The sequence below is a fragment of the Telopea speciosissima genome, chromosome 9 (assembly GCF_018873765.1).
Source record: "Telopea speciosissima isolate NSW1024214 ecotype Mountain lineage chromosome 9, Tspe_v1, whole genome shotgun sequence".
In the NCBI taxonomy this organism is placed as follows: Eukaryota; Viridiplantae; Streptophyta; class Magnoliopsida; order Proteales; family Proteaceae; genus Telopea; species Telopea speciosissima.
Genome location: NC_057924.1, coordinates 15,868,083 through 15,895,640, shown reverse-complemented (window position 1 = coordinate 15,895,640; position 27,558 = coordinate 15,868,083). Strand labels below are relative to the sequence as shown.

General features: G+C 40.2%; 1 protein-coding gene across 4 annotated transcripts; it reads left to right on the top strand.

The window, feature by feature from the left end:
* The first annotated feature begins 1,527 nt into the window (after nt 1–1,527).
* On the top strand, nt 1,528–27,558 carry LOC122640581 (protein FRIGIDA-ESSENTIAL 1-like). Of its 4 annotated transcripts, none has more exons than XM_043833800.1 (7): nt 1,528–1,815; nt 24,580–24,692; nt 24,846–25,071; nt 25,231–25,439; nt 25,527–25,851; nt 26,071–27,250; nt 27,351–27,558. In XM_043833800.1, exons 1-7 carry the CDS (start codon nt 1,610–1,612, stop codon nt 27,393–27,395), a joined length of 2,304 nt encoding a protein of 767 aa, XP_043689735.1. In that variant the 5' UTR covers nt 1,528–1,609; the 3' UTR covers nt 27,396–27,558. The 4 variants fall into 4 exon arrangements, with proteins under 4 accessions (XP_043689735.1, XP_043689734.1, XP_043689733.1 ...); XM_043833799.1 differs by having other exon boundaries at nt 24,580–24,695; XM_043833798.1 differs by having other exon boundaries at nt 1,528–1,832; nt 24,582–24,692.

Below are 27,558 nucleotides of genomic sequence, written 5' to 3'. Positions count from 1 at the left end.
ATCTACAAATTGGAGAAATTCAACTTCTTTGTGTTCTTCTTCCTACTCTTGTCTATTGGAGTTCTTTTAAGGGTAATTGATGAATCAATGGGGCTCTGGGATGGTTGCAACTCATCTTCCCCAATCGATTTTGGGGAAGATGAGTTTCAGTTGGTGTTTTTATTTTTTGGGGTTCTTCTTAGAAAGACAATTCTGTCAGTTCAAGTCTAATTTTTAGCAGTGTTAGTTATGAACTGACGAAATGGGCTTATTTGTTACCGTTTGCAAACCTCAGCGGGGTACGCAGAATTTTCCAAAACTGGGGGGTGAAAATATCCTTTCGTCAAACCTCAGGGGTGATATGTATAAATTTCCCTAATTTTATTAATACCAGAGTCTCTTCTTTTATTTTTGACAACGGAGTGAAGGTAAGTTGTATTTTTATCCCCATCCTGCAACCATTTAATTCTTGATTTTTGCCGCCTGAAAATTTTCTCCTGGATCAAAACCTCGTGAAGTTGATCCCAAGCCTCTTTCAAAGCCACCTTATTAGCAATAGAACCATCTATATCAAAATTACCATCCTTACATTTTAATGCATATCCCCATAAACCTCCTTATTCCAAATTTTAAGATGGCTCACAAGATTTTTCAATTTTAAAGCCATCTTATACAAATCTGAAGCTGGGACCTGCCGATCCCATTCACCCCTCACTACATCCAAGAAATTACCGTGCTTGACCCACATTCCTTGAAATTTAAAGGTATGGGACCCCTTATACTTCCACAGGCTAGACCACATCATAGTACTAGAACAATGAGAGTGAGAAGAATTTTTGAGATCCGATAAAGTTGGCTGCAATTTTTTGTGTTCAGTGAACCTTCCTTAGAACAAGTACAAATTAGGGAATTCTCACACCCTAATCTACAAAGAGGTAGGGACTGAATTTAAAAACTATGGGAATCATAAAGAGAGAATTTAATAAAGGGTTATTTCATTGCCTATTTGAAATAAGTTGAAAGAAAAGGTTAAAAAGTGTAGGGCAAACACTTTTCTTAGAATTAATATAAATATTTTGCCATTTTTGTAACCAAGGGTCTTTCCGTATATTGATTTGGCTACCATGACTTATTTGCCAACAAACCATCCTTTTGAGAGTAGTAAGGACAGATACGATGCTATTCCATGTCCATGAGTCTTTTTTTAGGGTTGAAATCAAATGGAAAAATACGAGAAGTAGAGAAATATTTTGATGCGAGGATAGAAACACAAAAAGAAGAGGGGTTAAAGATAAAACATCAAAGAGAAAGGCTTGGTTTGTCCATAAACCTAACCGGTCTATAGCCCTCCCAGGCACCCATGGGACTCAAATGTATTTTCCATGACAGCTAATGAGGATTACAATAACTGTACTGTTGCTTAGCCTACTTTACTACTCGTGCAGTTCATTTGTTCACGTCGGAAATTAACCCCGTATGGCCGTATAGGCGAATATGCTTCTCCCCTAAGTGGAGTTTTTTCAGACCGCATCTTCATATTATACAACTTTTGCAAGAGGAGAGCAAAGTGAGCGACATAAACAGACGGAGCGGAGCAGCCGAGAGTTGGGAACTTGGGATACCCCCACCAATGCCTTCCTCTTCCTCCACCTCACCCTCCGAAGGAGATGATTTGGCTGTCACGGCCGAAGCCTCCGACAAGGGTTCTGATTCCGAAATCGAAAACAACGACGATGGCGACGAATATGGCGGCAGCGAGGAAATGGAAGATGAAGAAGGAGATTATGATAATGGAGAAGAAAGAGTTGTCGATTTGTCAGATTCGGAAACCGTCGCCGATGATGGTCTGAATGGTTAGTTGTCTAATCGCTTGGCGCATTATGAAATTTAATCATATTTGAGTTCTATGGGACGGTTCTGTTGCTTCCGCTCTATTCTTCCCCTATCTACGATTTTCATTGTTTTTGTATTTGGTGTGATTAGTAACTGATAGGGAGAATAAAGCCGACATTAGGTACGATAACTTTTTTGAATCGGTTCAATGTTGTGGCATGACTCTTGAAGAAAAATATATTAGGTCCAAATATGCTAAAACGATTGTATCAGTAAAATGATTCTCTGCTTCATCTCTAAAACGATCTGTTATTTGGTAGAAGTATCATACTATCAAGTTTCTTCATCGCTAGTTGTTTTATCAGATGCCATATATTTCGTTCTTTCGATAACCTGCTCCCAACGTGGTAATAAGAACATTTCCTGGAGAGGCACTGGATAGACAGGAGAGAAACAAAGTCATAGAGATTTATCTTTAATAAGACCCATATCATGAAGTTGGGTGAATAAACATTGTGTTATTGCTATCTTAGTCAATATTATTCTACTATAATCAATCAGAAGTGGGAAAGGAAAAAAAAAAAACAAAAAACCAAAAATGTGCTCTTAGCAGGGTGCATTGTACTGGATTGTTTATGATGACAAGGTAAGCAGGCACGGAGTGTCGTGGCCACATGTTGGTAGGCAGTGTTTGTTGTTCTAGTGGAAGCTTGACCAGTTGTTTAATGAGCTGCTTATATGTTCTGCCATCACGTGATGAACTCCTTAGATGATCATAGTTCAGATTTGGACTTATGATGGTAACAGCAGCATCAAAACAGCTGGAAAGGTAGGGAAAAACTCCCAACTGTGGTTTACATTGATGAGCAAACTTCATTCAAATTTCAAATATCAAACCAGACTAGCTGAAATAGCTTGACAAAACTTCATTGAAATAAGGCAAGGTAGGGATTTGACTCAAAATTTCATACCACTTTCCTAATTTGACTTTAATGAGTTAAGTGTGGACTTCTAAGCGCTACCGACTCCACAGATGATCTAACTTCCATGCACAATTCCTTAATAACTAATTATTAGCAGAGTTCAGGTATAGCAGATTGTACTCTCCTCTTGTACTTGATAGATGTTGATAGCTGCTTCATACCTCTTATGACATGGAGTATAAAGGTTTTTCTCCTTGTGTGTGGAATTATGATTGCAAATGATATTATTGTTGATCAAGAGGGGAAATGTGTAGGAGCATTGTCTTCAATTTAGGTTGGAGGTCTTGGAAAATTAATGGAATAGTGGGTTCTACTTGACTATTTTGCTATGCTATAAAAAAAGAGTCATGACTATCACAATATATCCTAATGTATTTGCTTGGTTGACAATTAGATACGGTTGAGAATCTTGTAGGGATCCACCAGGTTTTAAGTATCCTAACGTATCCCCGTTAGATGTAGCGTATCTTTAAGGTGCTGATATGATACCTAAAAAATTGTATCGGTTGTATCAGGTCGATATACGACCCAATATAATTGATAGTTGACACTTATCAATACGCTCTATGCATCTCTTCTAAACTATATACCACCATCAATGACTGCAAAACACTTACCGAGAGCTCTTTTAAGGCATTCAAATCAATTTTGTTTTGGCAAAATTAATTTGATTCCTTACTTCTACTGGCAAAAGTGACTCTAGCAGTGCTGATTTCATTATCATTTGGTGATTAAACAACTGCAATCAAGGATAGGAACTAGATTTGCGCAAAAACAATTTTCTATCAAATCTTTGAATTTTTTTCTCAAATATGGTTTTTAGTGTCGTTTTTTTTTTGCAATGGATCACTATATTAGTAAAAAATAACCTGAATGTTTGTATTAAACTTTTATTTTTTATTTTTTTGTGTTTTGCAATGATGTGTGCATATACACCTTAAATATCCCCCCCGACTGAAAATGACATTTTTTTGGGTATTAGTACATGTAAGAAACCTCATCCTTTATACATAATCAATTGAATGTGCTTGTCTTGTCGTACTTTGTTCTCTTTATACATAATATATTTTACATATTACTTATTTAGTGTTTTATGCTTCAAAACTGTATTTCACATGTATCGTAAGCATTTCCATGTTTACCTTTAGCGTATCTTGCGTCTCTCCGATACGATACGTACAAAATGTCTCTTAAAATCATCCACAAATGCTTTGAAACAATGTTCAATGGCAATTTGATATACCTATGGATCTGCTTACATTTGTTCTTTATTGTTAGCATGACTTATTCTTAATAAGAATTTGAAGGGATGGGCATATCCATCTTTGTTAAGAAATGGTTGTTGATTATTTGCAACTGGTTCATGAGATATATAATTGTTTTCCGCGGTAATGAATGCATATGAATGTACTAATTTCCTATGATGTTGGAATATAGTCTTTGTACTTCAGGATTTAGATGGTTTTAGGTTTCATTATATACTCTCGGCGTGGGTTTTGAGTGCTATATATGTTGGGTAAGGTTGGGTTCATTTGGATGGCTTGGGTTAAGTTCTGCTTCTTTATGGATTTTATATTCTCATTTTCTGTATCTATGTGCAGTTCTTTGATTTGCTGATAGAATTGCTTTCTTTTTTGTTTATATTTCAATAAAAAATGAAAGGCTTAAGTTAAATTTGGAAAAATTGAAAGTCTTAGGAATCAATATGGAAGGGGAAAAAATGGCAGGGATTGGTTTCCCAAGTAACTTGGCGATGGTTTAGGGAACAACCCAAAATATGAGAACTTTAAGGGCCCTTGTGGTTCCTGTAACTGAAAACCAACGTGCTAGTTTGGCTGATTATCTGACTGTTAATGAATTGGCAATGGCTAGATCTCAGGCCCTCGAGGCTGAGGAGTTGAATGCTATGGAAATCTCTCAATATTCAAGCATGCTAGGCATAATTGAAACTGTTGCCTGTCAGATGGAGGATGATACAGAGCATGGAAGTGGGAAACGTAAGGCTGTTTCATAATTGTAGTTGAGTCTTATCTTCTGGAATTATTGGCTAATTTGAGCTATACACTGTTGCCAAGATTTTGTTTTGTTTAACCTGAAACGACGATTAGTCCATATTTATTAGATTGGACTTGTTATTAGTATGAATGGATTGAAGTGATTTCCATATGCATAAAAAATCGTTTTGGTGGACAAAACTGTTTCGTTTTATGGGTGTTCCGTATACATCTGCCTTTTTGCTGAAATGAGCGTTCTGAAGAAAGTGTTCATAGACAGTGTTCTTACCAATAATCACCTTATTGCTAGTGACCATCTTACTGTCACGAGGCTTCGTATCAGTACCTGATCTCTTTTATTATTATCCTTATTGGAGGACATTCTTAGTTCACCTACTAGACCCCTTCCTTCATGATCATTGTAGCCAAATTTAGGTGAAAACCAGTTGTAGGCTATCCTAACTCATGGGTTTCTAAAAGTCTAAAGGATTAGGTTTCCAAAAACTCAGATTAATCAGGATCACAGTGCTGTGACAATAACCAGAATTAAAAACTAATTTATAACAATAGATCAACATCTCAGATGAATGTGAAATTCTGATGCGAATTTGATAACATAGCAAAGAACAACTCTTCAAAAGATGGGCTCGATCCAATGGTTGGATCTCAAGAACCAGCACTGCAGGATTATTAACTTAAGATCCTAAGAACTAGGAACTCAGATATCTCAGCAAATAATGAACTGATGAGGTATGATTCTGTCAACAACAGTTCTTAGACTAGTAAACCAGATATCAAAATATGAAACAGATATGGTGGTTAGATTAGGAGTTATTGTAGTGGCCTATTTGAGGTAGGATACCCAAAACCCTGTAGGTCAATTGAAAAGCTTAGAAACAATGCTGTAGGACTTATAACAGATCAAATTTGAAGTTAGATATCAATAATAAAACAGAAAACAGATCTACTGATAAATTACAGCAACAAATATGTGATTACAGCAGGAATTTAATGGCTTAAACAGGGACAGAAATCGATGGGAAGAGTTCCAAATTTATGGACTCTAATCAAATGACCTCTGGATCCAAAAACTGAAACCGTGGGTGGGTTTAGAATGACATGCGGCTGATGGATATGAGAGCATAACTGAATTCTCAGATATATTGACCCCAAAACAGAAGAGTTTTAAAATATTTGAATACCATAAACGAAACAAGGACTGTACTTGCTTGAAGGGTTAATGGATAAGAAGAATGAGAAGAAGATATAGAAGTGATTTGGGACTGCAGGCTTGGGTGAAATGTGCAAAAGTCTTGCAAACGAAACACTAGGGCGGAAGCCTTTCGAATTGAATCTTCTGTTGAAAAGAGAAACCGTACCTTCATCATCCACGACAGTGACTGAAGATGGAGGAAGAGCATCGGTAGAGACCTGAACGCTAATCTGAGTGAACGTCAGCCTATCCATCTTTTTGGTCCTCTTATCGGAGTAAAGCGGTTTGCCGACAACAGAGCCGATGATGCTAAGACCCTTTTCACACTAGAAGTGGAAAGGAAGACCTGGAAGCGTGATCCATAGAGGGATGGAGTGTAAATCGAACTTGTTGAGTTGCTGATGTTGATCCCATTGGCGTAGGATGATGGGATTTTTCCCCACATGCCAAGGGCCACCCTCAAGGGCTTTCGGTTTATCATCTTCTTCAGAGAATTTGAAAATGAAAACACCATTTTCTAGGAGGTAAGTATTCTTGGTCCCTTGGGTTAACCATTGCTTAGTTAGGGACGGCTTCACAATATTGAAGAGTGGTCTGCTCCCAAGGAAGTACCTACCAAGCAGTTCTTCCATATGGAGATTTCAGAGTCGAGAAGCCCTGACAGGAAGAGGCCGACTATTTTGTCACCGACAAGGGAAGGTGGGACGAAGTGGAGAGGGTGACCCTTCCTAGCAGAGGAAAGGGCAGACTTGAAAAGAGAGTTCCAGGCCTTGACGCTGGTGGCAGGGAGGGAGGGAGGAAGGTTGGAGGAAAGTTTAGAAGGGGGGGTTGGGAGAGGGAGGAACCGACGGGCTGGGCCGCCGGAGGGAGGTCAGACATGGCGGAAGTTACCTCCAAGTCTGTAAATCATTTCCTTTTCCTAATTACCCATAGCTCTGTTCACCGAATTATTATACCCATAGTTGTCACGTCGTCATGGCGATCCAAGTCGGTGGAGGGGTGTCTAATCGATATATCGACATGTCGCCCGCCACCGATCATGGCGACCATGTTTTATTTTTTATTTTCCCTATTTTTAATGCCATTTAAAATGCTATAATATATACCCTATAACTTCAAAAATCAACATGAAAGTGTACTACTATGGTTTAATTCTTGAAATTGTAATATCCATTAGTGTATATGAAAATATGAAATCATGGATTAGCCTATCAAATATAAAATACTTTGATATTAACACTAAACATGATATAAAACACTGCTATTGGTGTTGCTTTACCAAACAATTAAAATACAACAGCCGTGTGTATTTGGCTTTCACATGGAAAAATTACAACAGCCGTGTGTATTTGGCTTTCACATGGAAAAATTACAAATACCCCCCCTCTCTGTCTCTCGACTCTCTCCCTCTGTGTGTGTGTGTGTGTGTGTGTGTGGCAGTGTGTGGCAGTGTGCAAGGGAAGAAGAAAGAAAGAAAAAAAACCCCCTCCTCTGTGACTGTGTGCTAGCCTGCAAGGCAAGAAGAAGAAGAAAGAAAAAAAACCCCTCTGGAACTCTGTGCAAGCCTGTAAGGCCTGTGAATAGCTGAATATTACCTATTAAAAAAAGGAGAAGAGGAGTCGCTGAAAGTGAAGAAGACAAAGAAGTGAGAAGAAGAACTGAAGGAGTAGTGAGAAGAAGAACTGTAAAAGCAATGTGAGGAGAAGAACTGAAGAAGAAGAAGAACTGAACTGAAGAAGAAGAACTGAAGGAGTGAGAAACCCCCTCTCTGTCTCTCGCTGGAGTCGCTGCGTGTGTGTGTGTGTCCGTGAGTGAGTGAGAAGAACAACTGAAGAAGAAGAAGAAGAAGAAGAAGAAAAACTGAAGGAGAAAGTTGCCGGAGGATTGGGAGGAGAAGAAGAAGAAGAAGAACCACCAAATAAAAAAAAAACAATAACTTACCTGCTTGTAGAGGTTGCCGGAGCTGGGAGCACTCGCCGGAGCCGAGGAAGGAGGCCGACAGCCATTTGAAGAAGTGAAGAACTGCGTCTCTCTATCTCACGACTCTCTCTCTCTCTCTTTTTCGATTTCTATTTCTCCCAACAGAGTTAGGGTATACTATTCAATTGTGTATTGTTTAAAGTTTTTTAATTTTTTTATGTTAATGTATATTGCAAGTGTAACTTGAAAAGTTGCACCTCCAATACACATTAAGGAAAAGGCATTATCTTTTAAATGGTTAAAAAAAAAATTAATTTTTAAAAACTTAAGTTTTATACACTGAAACAAGAATATCGCCCGATATGGCCATATATCGTGGTATGGCGTCCATGTCGGCGCCATGGCGATACCATGGAGGTCATATCGGTCGATATTCTTACATAACCCATATTGACCAACGATATGTTCCCAACTCCAGTGATATGACGGCATGGCGGTGCCATGACAACTATGATTATACCCAAATTCAGCGATGTAGAGAATGGACGACCAAGTCTTCTCATAGTCATGAATTAGGCAACGTAGCAAGTTACCCAAACTTCGGTTGACAACCTCTAATTGACTGTCTGTCTGTGGATGAAAAGCTGTAGAAAACTAAAGCTTTGTGTTGGTTTTCATCTATAGATTTTTCTAGAAATAGTTCATAAGCTTGACATCTGTGTCAGATACAATTGACTGGTAACCCATGTAGCCACACAACTTCCTTGAAGAAGATGGTAGCTATGTGATTAGCATTGAAAATCTTATGGCATGGAATGAAATGTGCCATCTGCGAGAATTGATCAATCAACACGAGTACGTAGTCGTGCCATTCCCATGTGAGGGGTAAGCCTAGTACAAAGTCTATGCTAATATGTACCCATGGTGCATGCATAGTACTAAATCTCGTTTCATTTCGGTGTTTCGGTCTGACCGAAATTTCCGAGATACCGAAATTTCGTCGAAATATGGTATTTTTTGTGGGTGTAAAATGCCAAAAAATGACCGAGATTTCCGAAACGAGATGACCGAAATTACCGAGATTTCCAAAACGAGATGACCGAAATTTCCGAAATATTGCATTTCATTTCGACTCGACCGAGATACTCGAAATTCTCGAAATCTCGACTGAGACGAAACGAGTTTTAGTACTATGGGTACATGTGGAACGGGTAGTGGGGAATACAAATCTGTATTTTGCTTAGTTCCCTTGGCTAATTGACAAATTCGGCATTTCTTGATAATAAGTTCTACATCCTTCTATACGTGTAGCAATTAGTATCTGTTAGCGACTTGTAGAAGAGTCTTGTCACGTCTGAAGTGTCCACCAAGTTCTCCATCGTGCAATTTCCGTATAAGGTGTTGCCGTAAGGATGAGGTAGGAATGCAGAGTTGTATCCCCCAATAAAAGGTACTTATTGTGGAGTGAATATTTAAGATCCTTCCCACCTTGTGAAATTCTTATTTGATGCAATACTCATCTCGGACTTGGACGATACTTATAGCATGGGCTGAGAAAGTTTGTAATGTCAACACTTTTCGACTCAAGGCATCAAAAACAGTGTTTTCTTTCCCAGGCTTATACTTGAGTGTGAACGGGAACTCCTGTAGATACGCAACCCATTTAGCACATCGGTTTCTCACTGACTTTTGTGAATGGAGGGTGCTTCAGAGCTTCATGATCTGTGAATAAGATGAACTCTTTATCGACGTTTGTCTCCAACACTTCAATACTTGAACAAAGACATATAGTTAGTTCTAACTTTGTAGGTAGAATAATGCCGTTTGGCATCCTTGAGCTTCTCACTGTAGAAGGTAATAGGATGACCTCCCTGCATAAGAACTCCAACAATACCGAATGTGATGCGACAGTTGCTACCTTGAACACCCAATCAAAATCTGGTAGTTGTAAAATGAGAGCTTCAACCATCTTCCATTTAATAAGCTGGAAAAGTTTACAAGCCTCGGGTATTCACTCGAACTTCCCTTTGCTTTTCTTCATACATTCAGTGATAGACATGGTGATGACACTGGAATTTTTAATGAACCTGCAATAAAATGAAGCAAGACCGTGGAAGCTTCAAACTTTGGTGAGGGTCTTCGATACTGGTCAGTCTAGGATACTTCTAATTTTTTCCGGAACAGCCTCAACACCTCTCAAAGATATAGTAAATCCAAGGAATATAACCTTGGGTAGCATGAAAGAGCATTTCTTCAAATTTACATATAGCTTTTCAGCTCTAGGTACTCTCATTACATGACTCAGATGCTGTATATTAGTATATCGTTAAAGTAAACAACAGAGTTGTCACAGCGTCTTGGCGACCCAGGGCGTTGGAGGGGGCCTAGACGCAAGGTGACACCAACAAGGCAACCAAGGTGTCCGCCTAGGCAACTCCTTGACAACTATGGTAAACAACGGAAAATTTGCCAATAAAGGGACGCAATACCTTAGTCATAATGCACATGAATGTGCTGGGCATGTTGGTGAGACCAAATAATTGGGTGATATGTATAACCAGTACCAACCAAAACAAGATCGAAAACGGAGACCAAATTTCCAGATTTAAGAGAAATCACATAAAGAAAAATTAACAACTCAGAAGAACTTCGAATATCAATCATAATAATAGTTGTATATCAACTCCTTCGATGTTGGTACGAGCAGAAAGAAAGTCAAACTTCTCCATATGTTCAGCTACTGAAGAAGTTCCTTGACAAAGAGAATTTAATTGATCTTGCAGTTGAGCTCTATAGGTCTGTGGTAAATATTTTCCTTTCAATTCTTCCCACGTAGTGGGTACTTTGCCACCAAGGGTACCAATTTGGAACCGAAACCGGCCGTTTAAAACCAAACCGAACCGAACCAAAGAGGAATCAGTTTGGTTTTGGTTTTAAAACAAGGAATCTTTTTTTGGTTCAGTTCGATTTTGGTTTCAAGGGTGAAACTGTTTGGGTTAGAACCAAGCTAAACCGAATCTGATAAAATGATCTACACACCATGGCGATTGTCAGGTGGTGACACCCTAATGCCATTTTTTCCCGCCTAAACCCAGATAGTGGTATTGTTGCATGCAAGCCTATGACTGGCGATGGTGCCATAGAATGATAGAACTGGGTGATGGTGCATCATGTTTTCATATGCCATCATGCGTACCACATTGTCTCACCTTAAACTAATGGGAAATTTACGTTTACCACCCCTCTAGTTTGAATCTATTTCGTCTACCACCCCTGAAAATTCATCTATTTCAAAAACCTCCCCTGTATTTTGAAAAAAACTTACAACCGTACCCCTACCAGTTCAACCAGAACTTAACTTAAAAAACTTAAAATAAAACAAAGCAACTTACTAAAACAAAGTGGACCCAGGTCACATGAAGATCTTGGACTTCCTACGCTGTTAAATCTTCAATTCTGTATCGCTGAAGGGCATAAATTTCCACTCATACTGTCTTTCCTTGGTCTTGAATGCGGTCTTCCACTCATTGCCTGGATGGACATGGATTTGGTGATATCCACTCTTCAGGTCGATTTTAAAGAATATCTTGGCACCAGACAACATATGAAGCATGTCCAATTGAGGGATTGGAAATCTGTATTTTATGGTGATGTTATTAGTCGTTCGACTGTCGATGCACATACTGCATGTCCCATATTTTTTTGGTGCATGGAGTGGTGGTACAACGCACGGGTTCATACTCTCCTGAATGAAACCCTTTTTTAGTAACTCGTCCACTTGCTTTTTCAGCTTGCCATGCTTTGTAGGGCTGAGGCAATATGTAGGAAGATTAGGTAACAATGATCTAGGCACAAAGTCGATAGTGTGCTGGAGTTCTCGCATCGGAGGTAGTTCATCTGGAAGCTCCTTAGGTACTAAGTCTGAAAAATCAGATAACAAGTTCCAACTATATTTAGGATAAGTAATGTCAGGCGGAGGAGTGACTTCCTTCGTAACTAAAGCCAAGATAAGTCTGGTTTCCTTGCTGGTTTCAAGGAACTCTCGCTGCAGTAGTACTAACTTTTTGGTTCCACTGAAGTGCCCTTTCTCCAACTTGTTTTTTCCTTCTTAACGTGTTTACCGCTGGCTTTCATGTTCCGTTATTTCTTCTCTGCTGGAACATTTAAAGGGTTGAACACAATTTTGTTTGCCTTTAAATTTGAAGATCCACTGATTCTTCTTTTCCCCTAAGCAATACATCATTGTCATAAATCCATGACATCCCAAGCAGAACATCTGTTGGTTGCATGAGATTGACATCGCACCTGATTTCCTTGTTGGAGCCCAATTTGAGTGGAATAGAACACCTTTGGTTGACTTCTAACATGTTAATTTAGAAGAGAAACCATATAGGGTTGTGGATGCTTCTTCTTTCCTAAGCTAGCATTATGGGCAAAGGCATTGGAAACTAAATTCACAGCTGCGCTAGCCACTATTACCTGTGCAACTTTGGTTCCGTTGGCCATTCGAATATAGAAAATGCAATGACGTCTCCAGTCTTCTCCTTTTGATTCAGTGACCAAAATGCAGTTGACTACATTTATTTCTTAAGTATCCATATCTCCCTCATCATTCTCAACTGTGGGCTGTTCTTCAATGTCTTCCTTTGGTGAAAGGCCTTCATTAAACTCAGTTTCCTCATCAGCTTCAAGAGCAGCGACAATACCATTAGCACTCCTTGATTTTTGAGGGCAAAATTTGACAAAATGCCTTGATTTATTGCAGCAATAGCACTTCTTCTTGCCTCCTTCGGTTATAGGATCTTTTCCTTTATCAATAACTGTGTGGGTGTTGTTATGTATATCCCTGTATATGCGGGTGGTCGAGTAGGAGTTGATGACCTCCTATACTCCTCGGGTTGCCAAAAGGTCTAATAGGGATTTTCAACAAATCTTCTGCATCCAAGGCCTTTTGATAGCAATCTTTAATGTCATATATGCTGGTCTACCCATCGCTCTTCTAATTTCCAGCCGTCCCCAGGCTTATATTGTGACATCGGTTGTCTGTCACTTTCCTCAATTCCTGTCCGTGCTAAAAATGCGTCAAACTTCTCTTTATATTCAGCCACATATAAGGTGCCTTGCCGTAGTGTATTCAGCTGATCATGAAGGCGATTTATGAAAGATTGTGGAAGATACTTGCCTTTTAAGTTGTCTTTCATTTCATACCAAGTGGTGGGGGCGTGTCTCAATCTTGCATCCTCCTTTCTTGCAGTTTCCACTATTCTCTTGCTGGTCCAACTAATTTAGTGTTGACTACTTTGATCTTTCTTGCCTCAATCGTATCGTACCAGTCAAAGGGATCATTAATAGCAATCAATTAATCAAGGAATAACTGTGAATCAAGCTTTCTACCATACTCATTCAACTCCTCCTTTACCTTCTGTGAATTATCCTTGCGCCTGGGAGGAAAACCAATGTTGTTGTCAAACTAGGACCTCATGTAATGTAGTTCTAGGTTGAATATAATCCAACTAGAAGCCAAAACCAGAATCTGTTCTTCAAAGGGAGATTCAGCTAGGGTTAAACTAGTGGAAAAAGGTCAAGTTTGGGTTAGGGTTTAGTGGGGTTTAGGGTTTGATGATAGGTTTAAGGTTAGATGATGTATGGGAGTCTTCCAGTGAAGGTTACATTAACAAATAACAAGCCTAAGAGGCTAACACTGCTGGACAGAATCAGCAGCAAGTTATGGAGTCTAGGGTTAGGGTTTTGAAAGATGGGAAATTGCAGATTTAGGGTTAATGGCTGGGCAGAATTACACCAGCCTTGGATTGAGTTTCCCAGATGGGCAGTAGAGCACTCGGTCCAAGTATGGGGCAGTTCTCATGGTTGGAATATGCTGTGAGGGTTGTAGGTGATCTAGAAGAGAGGAAGAAGAAGGTTAGGGTTTTGATTCACGTTCACACTATACTTGTATATTGAAGAACAGCTTGAACAGAAACTTTGTTGATGTAGAATAACTCTTGAAAGCAGAACTTGAACGTAGAACAGTGAATGAAGAAGATAAAAGTAACCAAGAACCACCCGGGTTTCCCACCTCAAGGTGTCAAGCGGTTCACACTTGTATATTGACGAACAGCTTGAACAGAAACTTTGTTGATGTAGAATAACTCTTGAAAGCAGAACTTGAACGTAGAACAGTGAATGAAGAAGATAAAAGTAACCATGAACCACCCGGGTTTCCCACCTCAAAGTGTCAATCGGATCAAACACTGATTCCGTCAGCCTTGATCAAACACAAGACAATTCTTGTTGGAGAAGGCAAGTTGCAGCAGCTTAAGAGTTGAATTTTCAAAATTGTGAGGTGAAGTGGAGCCCCACAAATTTATTTAGTTATAAGGGCCAAAAGCCCAAATTCGTATCCAGCTTAGGAGTATAAGATTTCCTAGCTGACTTTATGACATAACACATCCTCCCTATGAAAACCGTGGGAGGAGTGGATGACTTAACAAAGTCATATGATCACTTAAAGTGTCACATGACCACTAAACCAAATAAGAAATGAATCTACTAAGTTCACTTTAATTGAACCACTGGTTCAAACCGGTTCAATTTAATTACATCAAAATAAAACTAATTATAAAAATCTACTAACTACTAACTACTACTAACAGTTACTTGGACAGCTTGGACTTCTTCTTCTTCTTTCGAACATAAGTCCTCAGATCTGCATCATCATGTGATCCGTAAATGATACTGGTGGTGCCTGTGGTGTGGGAGCTCTATGGCATTCTTCCAAGAAACCGATGGGGGTTCTAAGAATTGGCCGGTGCTGGAATATTTTCAGCCCTATGATCTTCTGAATTATTTTGAGATTGTAACATAGTATCCATATGTTGCTCCAAAGAAACCAGACAATTAAATAAGCTTGTAATCAAATCAGCAAGTTGTCTTGTGGATACTCTCTCTTCTCTGGATTCAAAGGGATTAAAGCCTAAAGTAGCCATAGCCTTGATACCATTTGATGGGTTTCTAGAAGCCTAAAGAATTAGGTTTCCAAAAACTCAGAATAACCAGGATTACAGTGATGTGATCATAACTAGAATTCAAGAATAATTAATAACAATAGATCAACAACTCAGGTGAATGTGAAATTCTGAGATGAAGTTGATAACATAGCAAGGAACAACTCTTTAAAAGATAGGCTCGATCCAATGGTTGGGTTTCAAGAACAAGCACTGTTATAGAATTAGTAACTTAAGATCCTATGCTATGAATTGGGAACTCAAATATCTCAGAAAATGATGAACTGATGTAGGTATGATTCTGGTCAACAACAGTTCTTAGTAACAATGCTGTAAGACTTGTAACAGATCAGATTTGAAGTTTGATATCACTAATAAAACAGTAAACATATCTACTGATAAATCACTGAAGAACTTAGTAACAATGCTGGATCCATGCTTATATCACCTCCCCTAGATTCTCTATCCTTGTCAATGGCTCCCCGGCGGGTTTCTTCTCTCCGCACTTTGGTATCTGCCTAGGCTGCCCCGTCTCCTTTCCTCTTCTCCCTTGCACTTGAGGTCCCCTCCAGAATCATTCAATCCAAAACCGATCAACTTCTTATTTCTCCCATCCCCAAATTGAAAGCCATTAAACTTTCCCACCTTGCTTTTGCTGATGATCTCATGATCTTCTCCAAAGCTTCTCCCTTCTCCATCTCGGCCATCATGGCATCTCTGTACCATTTTGAATGCTTCTAGAGCCCAAGGTTCGAAAACTCGGTCTTGACCAGGTCGAGTTTTCCGAGATCTCGGCGAAACAGTGTATTTTTTTTTGGTTTCGGAACAATGTTTCGGTGGCAAATAGCCATTGTTTGCTCTGAAACTTTATGGGAAGCTTGTTTTAGGCTTAATAAACATATTTAAAGGTTCAAATTGAACCCCCCCCCCCCCCCCCAATTTGGTGTTTTGAATTTGCATCCTTGGTTGGCTGTAAAGGCCGAACCCTTAATGTAAACTGTCTATTCTACACATTGTTTGAAAATAAAACAAGTAAATTATGCAATAATGGTTGAAGATTGAAGACACTTAACTTTGAAAAGAAATAGTTAAAGACTTAAATCGTAAGTCAATAATACATAACATAAGTCCCAACTCCCAAGATTCCAAGACCCAACAATAAGTCAATAATACCAACTAGGCAACTACCAAGTACAGTGAACAATAATACATTAGTCTCCCAAGTTCCAAGTCCCAACAAGTGATTGCCTACTAATATGAATTATGACGTGCTGGATCGAGTCCACTTATGGTCTGATGAAGATGACGTGCATTGTCATTTGTCTGCATGACATATGAATGCCATGTCGTGTTGTTCGAGAAGAAACGACAGTCATCCCCCACAGCTGCACTATAAATGGTCTCACCTACATACTGCATATAACCTATCCTAGGGTATAAGTCACCTTAATGTGAAGAACCAGTCATTGAGCCACTTTTATAAGATCCATACGGATGCATGTACGGCTGGTGGGTTGAGTAGGCGAAGAAACTGTCAACAAAGGCTGATCCAGTATGTTCCTGTGACTGTGAGGAGGCGTCATAACCATAACTCAGAACGGATGAAGAAGATTCATGATCCCCAACGCCAATGGAATGCCCATGTGAACTGTATTCTAAGATGGGGCTCTCTCCAGTAAAAGATGGGGCATGCCAATACCCACTTCCTCTGCTTTCCCCTATACTCATCCCGCCCATAGTGCTAGACAAGCTATCAATGTCTATACAATCAGCCTACCTCCGGTTACGATCTTTTCTCTTGTAGGTGTTGGGACGTCCTCCGTGGTCCATATCTTGTGTGGTATGATCAAACTGGGTCTTACCCGTGAAACGAATCGGCTCCGGCAGGCGCTGCACCTCCTGAATCTCCTCTCCTTGATCATACTGCCCTCGTATTCCTTCATATCTATCGCCCTCACCACTGTCACCACCATCATCATCATCGTCACCGTCACCGTCACCATCACCATTACCATCACCGTCACCATCACCATCGTCGTTTCCATCACCTCCATGAGTAGACGGACTGGATCGAGGCTGAGTCTGTTGACTACCTGAGGAAGTGGACCAATCAGGGTCCTCATCATCATCTACGCCGGGTGTGGGCTCGAACGGTCGGGTTATTTGTGAGTGTATCCAACCCTCTGTAGCCATGTACTCATCCACATTAACATCCATCTCACTGGCTATATGTGGGTTAGGCCTACCGCTAGGCTGATCCGTCACCGACTCACCTCTATCTCTAACCCATTCCATAATGGGATCCTCATCATCTGACTCGATCTGGAAAGCATTGGCGAGCTCGATCTGGGAAGTGTCATTCTCCATACCAGGGCGTATATGTTGCATCCTTAGCCTCATGTTGTAATGCACATACACCAAGTCAGCTAGGCGTTGGGAACCTAATCGATTGCGCCTCTTTGAGTGGATGAGCGAAAATGTACTCCAATTTCGCTCACAGCCGGAGGCAGAACATGTCTGGGATAGGACCTTGATTGCTACCTTCCTCAAATTTTCTGCCAAACTCCCATACAACACCCACCATTCAGCTGCATTACAACAAGAACACATGTTTAAATAAATATGTAAGTAAGAGAATATACTAGTATACTACTTATTAGTTATTACTTAATTGCTTACCAGGATCACCACTATGTTGGCCAGCCTCTGTGGTTGGGGATCCAAAACTCCCCATTGCATCCCTGAAACTTTTCATTTATTCCCATTTGGAAAATTGTATATGTTAGGAACCTCATCATATGAGTAATTATTTATTATATTCATAAAGAAGTGCTCAACTCACCTCATTGTTGCAAATAGACTGTTGGGTTTTACTTGGTTCCAACTTCGCAACCACTGCCTTCCAACTTCGCAACCACTGCCTTCACTGCTTTTATAAGGTCCATATTCATCCCAAGTCTATGGTTATATTGATACTTGGGGTTTAGGTAATATGCTGAAAATTGACATATAGAATTATAGATATTATCAATGTATTATATATTCTATGAAGGTATGAATAACAAAATCTATTGTGAATTAGACACATAAATTAAATACTCACCAACCTTACCTAGTGGATGCATAAGTTGAAGCTCCCAACGGTCTTTGATAGTCTTTAGGTACTTCGCACTGCCACGTTGCATAGTATTGTAGACTCGGTCTTTCAACATGTCTTCAGCAACATACAACTGTGGCATGGTGGGCTTGAAAGCACAGTCCACCATCCTCAAGACCGAGACAATTGGGCCTACCACTTTGACAACCTTACCCAACTGAGTTCAAAACTCCTCATATGCAATGGTTGTTTATGCTGCCCTACCTCCAAGGGAACTCGATTCCCTCCATCCAAACTATTCTTCAGATGCAAACATAGCTCTGAGTCGAGTCTTCTTTGTCTCAAAACTCTTTAGTGCAATGTAGTTTGTTGTGAATCTGGTGATTCCGGGCCTGATCAAGTCGCCACCACACTTCTCCCTAAGCAGATTTAGTGCAAACCCATGGTTGTAAACAAAGGTGCTCACTTGTCTAGCTCTCTCAACTACAGACTGCACCAATTTCAGCTTTTCCATGTCCTTTAACAACAAATCAATGCAATGGGCTGCACAAGGGGTCCAGAAGAGTCGGTATTTTTTGTTGTTCATCATCTTCTGGCCAGCCTTCTTAAAGTTACTTCCGTTGTCCGTCACAATCTGGACAACATTCTGCACTCCCACATCCTTAACATCCTTTAACAACTTATAAATGTATTTTGCATCTTTTACCTCCTTAGATGCATCCACATATTTTAGGAATACTGTCCTCCCATCACAGTAAACCATAAAGTTGATGATTGACTTTCTTGTGAGCCCAGTCCATCTATCACACATGATTGTGACCCTGTAGCTCTCCCACATCACCCTTAGCTCATCTATATATTCTTTCAGGTTGTTTTTCTCTTTTGGTAAATAAACATTATTCACCTCATACGCATTGGGCCCCTTGACCCCTGGGCCAGCCTCAGCAACCACATCTAGCATCGGCTGGTAATAGGGCCCCGTGGTGATGTTTGCTGGGATGCTATGGAATAACAACCACTTAGACACAACTTCTCCAACCATTCCCTTCACATTACCCCATGCCCCCTTAATACTGGGCAGCTTGTTGCCTTTTTTTTCTATATCTGGAGGGATCCTGCTCTAGTACGGGGTCCACTCTTGGTGGGACCATTGGAACTGGAGGTGGAGGTGGAGGTGGAGCTGCCGTAGTACTCTGAGATCTCATGAAGGGAAATAAAGGATGCCTACCACCTCCACTACCACTACTACTTGCCGTAAACAGACCAGCTCCTCCTCCTCTATGTCTATCCTGCTCATCACGTAAGCTGGCCATGCTCCTCGCCTGTGCCCACCTAAAATCTCTAGCCTCCGCTTCTGTCTCCACATCATCAGGCACATATGTAGGGTCTTCACTGTCATAATCACTATCATAATCCCCCTGTACACGGCCTCGACGGGTCACACAAACTACCTCCTCAAATGCTGCCTTTTGCTTGTCCTTTTCTGCTTTCCTCCTCTTCCCTCCCCTCATGCTCTCACCTATAGCCCTAGCAACCTCAACAGGTACCTGCGTGCATGCCATCACATCTGTGGCACTCCCTGCCAAATGTTGTTTTAGTCTCGTGGCCCCACCTGAATTCATCACTTTATGACCATAGTTACATCGTGTTTTTCTTTTGTCACCATCAATAGGAACACCATGCTGCCATGCTATATCTCTCCTCTCACCTCCACCTCCCTTGCCGCCTCCTTTGCCTCCTCTCCTACCTCTTTCCCCATCGCCTTCACTATCAGCCATTATCTCACCTCCTTACTGTTGGCTGTTGCATAAAAAAAAAAGAAGCCATTATAAACATGAAAACATCAAACAGTCAAACTCTGGTACAGCATTTGCAGCCTCATATGTGCTTCAATTGTTGTACCATAAAGGTATAAACATCTCTTATTTTTCTAATTAAAACAGAATTTTTTTTTCTTATTTCTCCCTAATTATTCAATTAAATATTGGGCCTAATACTCAAAAAACACGTATGTTACAACATTTGAAGCCTCATATGTGCTTCAATTGTTGTACCATAAAGGCATAAACATCCCTTATTTCTCTAATTAAAACAGATTTTTTTCTTATTTCTCCGTATTTATTCAATTAAATATTGGGCCTAATACTCAAAAAACAAGTATGGTACAGCATTTGGAGCCTCATATGTGCTTCAATTGCTGTACCATAAACTTCCCTTATTTTTCTAATCAAAACAAATTTTTTTTTTTTATTTTTCCGTATTTTTTGAATATTTTAAATATTTTTCATAATTTTCGAAATTAAAAAAAATTATTTACTTGCTGAAAAATAAATTCAACATTGTGAGGTCGTAGATCGGCCTCCAGAAAGTAAAGTCGACATTGAAGAAAGTAGACTTTAAATGCTGTTTTTCTCCATCTCCAGCCCAAAGATCTCTGTTTTGACCAAGAGAGTTCGAAATTTCGAACTAAAGGTCGAAACATGGTTCTTTTATAAAGCAATTTTAACTTAAAAACCGATATCTTGCGGGATTTTCGAAACTCACAAGATATCGATCGAAATCTCGACCGAGATTTTTGAAATTTGACATTTTGATATTTCGCATTATAACTCGTCTCGGCTGTGTCGAGATTACCGAGATTGGCAAGATTTTGAACTATGCTAGAGCCTCAAAATCAATATCTTGAACTCCCATATCGTTCTTTCAGGTGTTTCAGAAGATGATAAGGCTACCCTCCTCCGCCTTACAGGGTTCTCCCTTGGTACCCTTCCAATCAAGTACCTAGGTCTCCTTCTGATCCTCTCTAGGTTGACTGGTCAACACTGTACCCCCATGCATGACCTAATTCGCAAGAGGCTTCAACTTTGGAAAGGAAAACTCCTTTCTTATGCTGGGAGGATCAAGCTGATTAGATCAGTTCTCCAATTCTCCTGCATCTACTAGTGCGGTATTTACGGGCTTCCTAAATCTACTATCAAAGCCATGGAATCTCTATTCTGTGCCTTCCTCTGGAAAGGTAAAGAATATTCCAAATGTCTCCATCCCCTTAGTTGGAAATCCATCTGTCTTTCCAAAAAAAGAAGGCAGTCTCGGCATCCATAGAATTAGAGATTCTAATATCTCTGGAATTCTCAAGGTGCTTTGGAAAATCCCCACTAAGCATGACTCAATCTGGGTCACTTGGGTCTATTCGTACCTTCTAAATTCTGAATCAATTTGAACTGCAGGGTGTGAATCACAAATCATATCCTTCTATATCTTCTTCTCACTCTTCTCCTCCATTAACCCTTCAAGTAACTACAGTTCTTGTTTTGTTTATGGCATTACAATATTTTAAAACTCTTCTGTTTCGGGGTCAATACATCTGAGATTTCAGTTCTGATCTCAGATCCATCAACCACATGTCCTTCTAAATCGCCCACGATCTCTATTTTTGGATCAGAGGTCAATTGATTAGAGTCCCATGAATTTGCAACTCTTCCCATCGATTTCTGTCCCTGTTAAACAATTAAAATTCCTACTGCAATCATGGTTCAAGAACTCGATCGAAACCAGTGGTTTCGACCGAGATATCTCGGTTTCCCATGAAACCGAGATGAAACTTGGTACAAGTCAGGTTTTGACTGGTTTCGACCATTTTTCATTCATTTCGGTTGTTTCGACTGAAAATACCAAGTTTTGACCAGCCTAGTTTCGAACAGTTTCGGTAGTTTTGACTAGTTTCAACCAGTTTTGAGAGCACATGACATGTCGAGTTTTGCCCAGAAAACACCAGGTTTCGACCTGGTTTCAGTCGAAACCTGGGAAATCTCGGTTTTCTGGCTGGTTGAAACCTGGCTTGGCCCCGAGATTTAGAAGCTTGGTTGTAATCACATTTTTGTTTAGGTGAATAAATGATTCATTACCAAAAGGAGAGTGGGAAAAGGGGGGGGGGGAGGGGGGGATTATACAGAAGCGGATCCTAGAAAGGGCCAGGGGGGAGAAGAAAGAAGCAGGTAAACCCCAGGAAACCATAATATGCCTGTTCCTTGGGGATTCTGCAATAGATCTATGAGGTAACAAGTGAATCTTGGAGCTGACATCAAAAGAGATGGCTTTCCAAATCATGTCAATAGATCGGGAGTTGGAAGTCCATCTTCGAAGATTCCGCTCCATCCAAATATGAAAAAAAAGCAGCACCGAACACAAGCTTACCGATATCATCACAAATGGTATTACCGGAGTTGGTCATATCCATCCAAAGCCATTCCCTAGAAAAGGGTAAAGGTCTCCTACTACGAGGACTAAATGGATCTAAGGCTTTCTTCCAAATTGAGCAGGAAAAGGGGCAAGAGAAGTAAAGGTGGTCGATGTCCTCAATACCATCCCAACAGAGGATACAGGAGGGGGGGAATAGAGAGGTGGCAACAAAGGAGGAAAGCTTGGGTGGGGAGACATTGGGTAAAGACTCTCCAAACGGTTAAGTTGTGGCAGGGGATATGGCCTTTGAACCAAACTAGGTTATGCTAAGGGACAAGGGGACCATTGTGTCGAACAAAGTTCCAAGCGGATTTTGATGTGAATAGGCCATTGTGGGAAGGGATCCTAAGGGTTGTGTCGGAAGTAGAGGCTTGAGGGGGGCGGGGAAGGGAGGCCCAGACCGGGAAGAGACTCGGTAAGAGGGAAAGAGAGGAGGACCAAACACCATGGGAAATAATGGAGGAGACCTTGACATATTTTGGAATACCAGAGTAGTATACCGAGCGGGCTCCAACAGAAGAGAGAACTCCAGAGAGATGCCAGTGGTCGAGCCAGAGGGAGGTTGAATTCCCATAGCAATCTTGGAGATAATAGCTCTTAGAACTAGGGGGCGAAGGTGCTGGATTTTGCGCCAGACCCAAGAAGTGTCGGCATTGGTCAGAATTCCACTGACCCTCCTAGCATCTCACCAGGCAGCAACTGCATCCCGCAACCATTAATTTGAGTCTCACAGAAATTGAGCGGCAAATTCATTATAAAAATTGTTGGGAGGGTTTAACCCTTACAATGCTTTCATAGAAACAGCAAAGGTTGAATCATACTGGCCTTAGGACAGTTACCATTTACCAGCCAATTGGAAGCAGCCAAATGAAAGAAACAAACTAAAACAAACTAGGAGTCCCTCTTCTAGTTGTTGGAAAAGAGAACTCCTAAGTATACTAAAAATTAAAAAAGTAAAAGAAAACCAACTAATAGAAGGACTGGAGTTTATAAAGGATACTCCATCCTATACAAGGAAATAATAAACAATAAAAACCAATTCTAGCAAGTCCCAACGATTCTGGTTTTAGGTGAACCAGAACGCCATTCAACTGAGTCAACTCATTGCGTTACTGACTCAGTGTCTTCTTGCTCCTTCTCTGGTACTTTTTAGAGTACCTTTCGAGCTGATCTGCATCACTAACCCTTTCAATCATTGAAATTTTAAATGGTTGTGTTGCATGCATTCACCCCTAATGGAAACCTAAACTTGCGAACATAATAGAACCTAGCATCTGTCCCAATTCACTTGCACCTCTCTTTGCCATAACTTCAATGATAATTTTCTAAGCTTGGAGACCCATGCAGACCTCAATTGTGCTTAGGGTCGCTCAATAAAGTTGGGCTTGCTTGCTTGGGGGTCTCAAATGACTAATATATCGTCTGCTGTGGCAAGTGTGAAACTGGAGATGGTGCATTATGAACCATAAAACTTTCAATCAGCCAACTCTACCTATTCAGATGTGTGACTAGTCTGACTACTTATGCTTCTGCCACTAAGAGGAACAATAAGATGATAGGGGATTCCCCTTTCTTATTCCTCTTGAAATAGGGGGAGAAAAAAACATTCCTGGTTTACGGAAAAGGCAGTTGTTGAAACTTGAACCCATTCATCCATTTTCCACTGAACCCATACTAATGATTTACCCTAGAACCCCTAGTACCCTTGATATACTTTAATCACGAGGATGTTTCTGGGAGATGGTTTCAGATGGTATATATCAATGGAGAATTAAAGATGTTCAATCCATAATCCAGGTTAAAAGAATTGGGAACTGGGGGAAAAAGAAGAAAAATGAATCGAATATGGGATAAACTGTTGTCAGCTATTTTCATTTCCATTTTTGCTACCGTATCATCCCCCCTGGTCATAAAAGGCAAAGAAGGAAACTGATACTCTAAACACTCATGAAGTTGTTGCATTCATATTTTCTGGAAGTGACGTCTTCATGTTCTCTTACATCAGAGGTCTTATCCATATTCATTTTCTTGAAGCTTATTGTTAATTTGTTATATGTGAGATAAATCATCTGCTTTCTACCCATCTTCACGAGTGTGCTCTGGATCCATCTAATTTGTGTTTCCTTTAAAAGTACCTTGGGTTAGCTGATCAATTATTCAGTTACAGTTAGTGTCTAAGGGTTCTAGAGTTCTCAATTCCCAACAACTGATTCTTTCTCACTGGGGGCATGTGTTGTGAACCCGTATTATGTTTTGGCTGGTGCCATTTGTAGATGAAAGTTTTGCTTCTTATATTAATTTTCCTATTCTTCCATGTAGATTCTAGCCAAGAAATCAAGTCTGAGGGGCATGATGATGACTTGAGGTCAGGTTCCTCCACTCCAGAAAAATCTAAACCAAGTCTTCCAACAGATATTTCTGACATAGAAGGTAGTAGTAGCAGATTCAATTTGTCTAATTGGTATGGCAGATAGTTATTATATGCTCATGATGGATATTCTAAGCCCTCTAGTTCTGGGTGAACATCTGTGTTTTTTTCCCCTAATGATAATGGTCTCCCAAAATCTTCTGTTGATGACAAAGGTATTGAAGCCTTACCAAATAAGAAAGCTCCTTGTGATGTTCCAAGATTCTATAATGAGGTCCATACTGGTAATGAAGCTCAGATAAGTAAGACTGATCCCTCGGGTGCTGAGATCCTGACGAGTAATGGCTCCAGGAAGAATGATTCTAATGGTGTCCTAAATGCTGAAGACACTAATCGAATGGACATCAAGGAAGGGAAGGACCTGAAGCTAAGGGTATCAAGGTGTGGTGATACTGGTTCACTAAATACTTTTTTTTTTTTTTTCTAAAATAGCATAGGTGAAAAATTCTAGTTCATAAGTGATGGAAATTCTTTTGTTTACTTTTCTTCCTGTCATTGTCTGGTACTTTGACCAGTTACTAATGATTGTGAAGTTTTCAGTTTTCCTACTTCCCAGCTAAGGCCTAGAAGTTTATCCCCTGGTGCTGAATTTGAGGACCGAAACAAGCGCCCTGCAATTGTTTGTGACTTTTTTGCTAAAGGTTGGTGTGTAAAGGGGAGTTCTTGTAGGTTTCTGCATGTGAAAGATGGTACTGGTAAGGGAGACGTGCCTGTCGCAAGTTTGGAAAACGAAGTGAAGGTGGATGCAGGTATTTCAGGATCTTCTTTCAGTATTCATATTCAGAATACTATAGATATAGAGTGGAGTTTCTAATAGGTGTCTTTTCCTGTATCAGGTTTGAGACAGGATATGGATGCATCAAAATTTTCTGCTTTCCCTGAACCATTAGCTTCTTCAGCCGCAAATAATTTTTCAGCAAAATCTCATTTCTCTTCAGAAAGATTCCTACCCAGGGAGCATGGAGAAAATATTGGGTGGCATCAGTTCCCTGATGAGCATAGGCTTTCTTCAGTTCAGAGAGGCAGCCCATCTTCAGGCTTATTACAGGAGGCGAGTGGGTCAAAATCACTACCCCACCATAACTTCCAGCAATTTTCTTCAACTAGAGATGATCTTGGGAAGTTCTCCTCTCTTGGAGATGTGGGCAGTGAGAATCCGAGGCATAATTTGTGTAAAGAAGAATTTAGCAAGCATGCTTCACCTGTCGTTCAAGGCAATCTTCCTAAGTTTGATACTCCTAATAGAGGTTGGCCAGCCAATCATTCTGAATCATGGACTTCCTCTATTCGAGAAGATCATAGTCAAACACCTCTTTCTGCCCTGACAGATAATAAGCTGTCAGTTACTGAAGAATTTATAAGAGGATCTTCTTTAGCAAGGAGCAGTTTGGGTCCTGATTATAGACTTCTTTCAAGTGGCTCAATTATATCATCTAGCGTGTACAGAGGCAGTAGCGATCCCTCTGTTTATGACAGAAGTGTGAAGGAACCACTGAGTCTAAAACAGAAAAGTCGATCCATGGTCAATGATCATACTTTGTCAGTTTTCAGCTCCAACACTTCCTTTCCATCCATAGGCATATCACCATCATCCTCTTATATTTCTTCCTCTTTTAGTGGTTTGGATGTTGATCGGGACTATCATGCTTCTTATTCTGCTTCTTTGCCTCAAAATTCCTCTTCACCATTTTACTCAAGATCAGAACCAGACCAGTTTCCTGCAGGACATAAACTGCAGGCTAGTTCAAATGACTGGGAGCCATCTGTACCTTTTCGACCATCTTTTTTCTTTGATTCGGCAAGTATGTCATCTCCTGGAAGCCAATATGACCCCCTTCTTGATAGCATTGAGCCACCTAGTGGAGGGCATAAATCCTTTCAGGTTTCTTCCTCGAGTCAGGGGGCAGGCATCCGGCATATATCCAATCAGCTGACAAACTGTGACTCTGGTTTAACTTGGTTGCATCGCCCAGAATATAATACAGAAAATCATTTACTTTCTTATAACCATCAGTCCCATGGCAGTGTAATGGAAAAGAATATTCATTCTCATGGCTTGCCTATGGCTGCTGATGAGACTTTGGGAACTTCGGTAGCTGACAACCAAACTAAAGTTTCTACACCTAGAGAAGGGAAGATCGAGAGGCCTGGTCATGGACATGTTGTAGATGTTGCGAAAACAAAATTAATCAGTCATGATCCTAATCCTAGATATCAAACTGATGCTAGGAACAAAAAGGAATCTAAATCAGGTGGGGGTAGACATAGCAATGAAACAAATCTTCATCAAACTCCCAGACAAAAACAAGACATGGATGCACAAAACAAGGAATCAAAAACACTTAAACTTTTCCGTGCTGCCCTTGTGGATTTTGTGAAAGAATTGGTAAAGCCATCTTGGCGGGAGGGTCATTTGAGGAAGGATGTGCACAAAACTATTGTTAAAAAAGCAGTTGAAAAGGTCCTTAGCACATTGCAGCCGCATCAAGTTCCTAGTACAACAGAATTGGTTAACCAATATCTATCTTCTTCCCAATCTAAAATTGCAAAGCTTGTTGAGGTGAGCCTTCGAATTTTGAAGTTGATTTTGGCAAATGCTTTGACCCTAGAAGAATATAGTCCCAGTTTCTGGAATTTGATGTCTACTTGTTTATTTGCAGGGATATGTTGATAAATATGCCAAGTCTTCAGCTGCCAGTGGCTGAATGGTATTATTTTTGTACAGTTAGCTACCTATGTCACTAACTAAAAGTTAAAAAACATTTGTTTAAGTCTATCTTAGACTTCAATATTAATATTTAGGACTGAGATTCATGTAGTATGTTGTGGATTTTCTTGCTTCATAGATGATTACTTTTCTCTCCTGTT

Bases quoted from the DNA above. Each gene is read 5' to 3' on its own strand.
- LOC122640581 (XM_043833797.1), top strand. From the start codon at position 1,610: ATGCCTTCCTCTTCCTCCACCTCACCCTCCGAAGGAGATGATTTGGCT. The intron at 24,696-24,845 runs GTAGTAGCAGAT...TTGATGACAAAG, and splicing joins TATTTCTGACATAGAAGGTA to GTATTGAAGCCTTACCAAAT. The intron at 25,072-25,230 runs GTGTGGTGATAC...TGAAGTTTTCAG, and splicing joins CTGAAGCTAAGGGTATCAAG to TTTTCCTACTTCCCAGCTAA.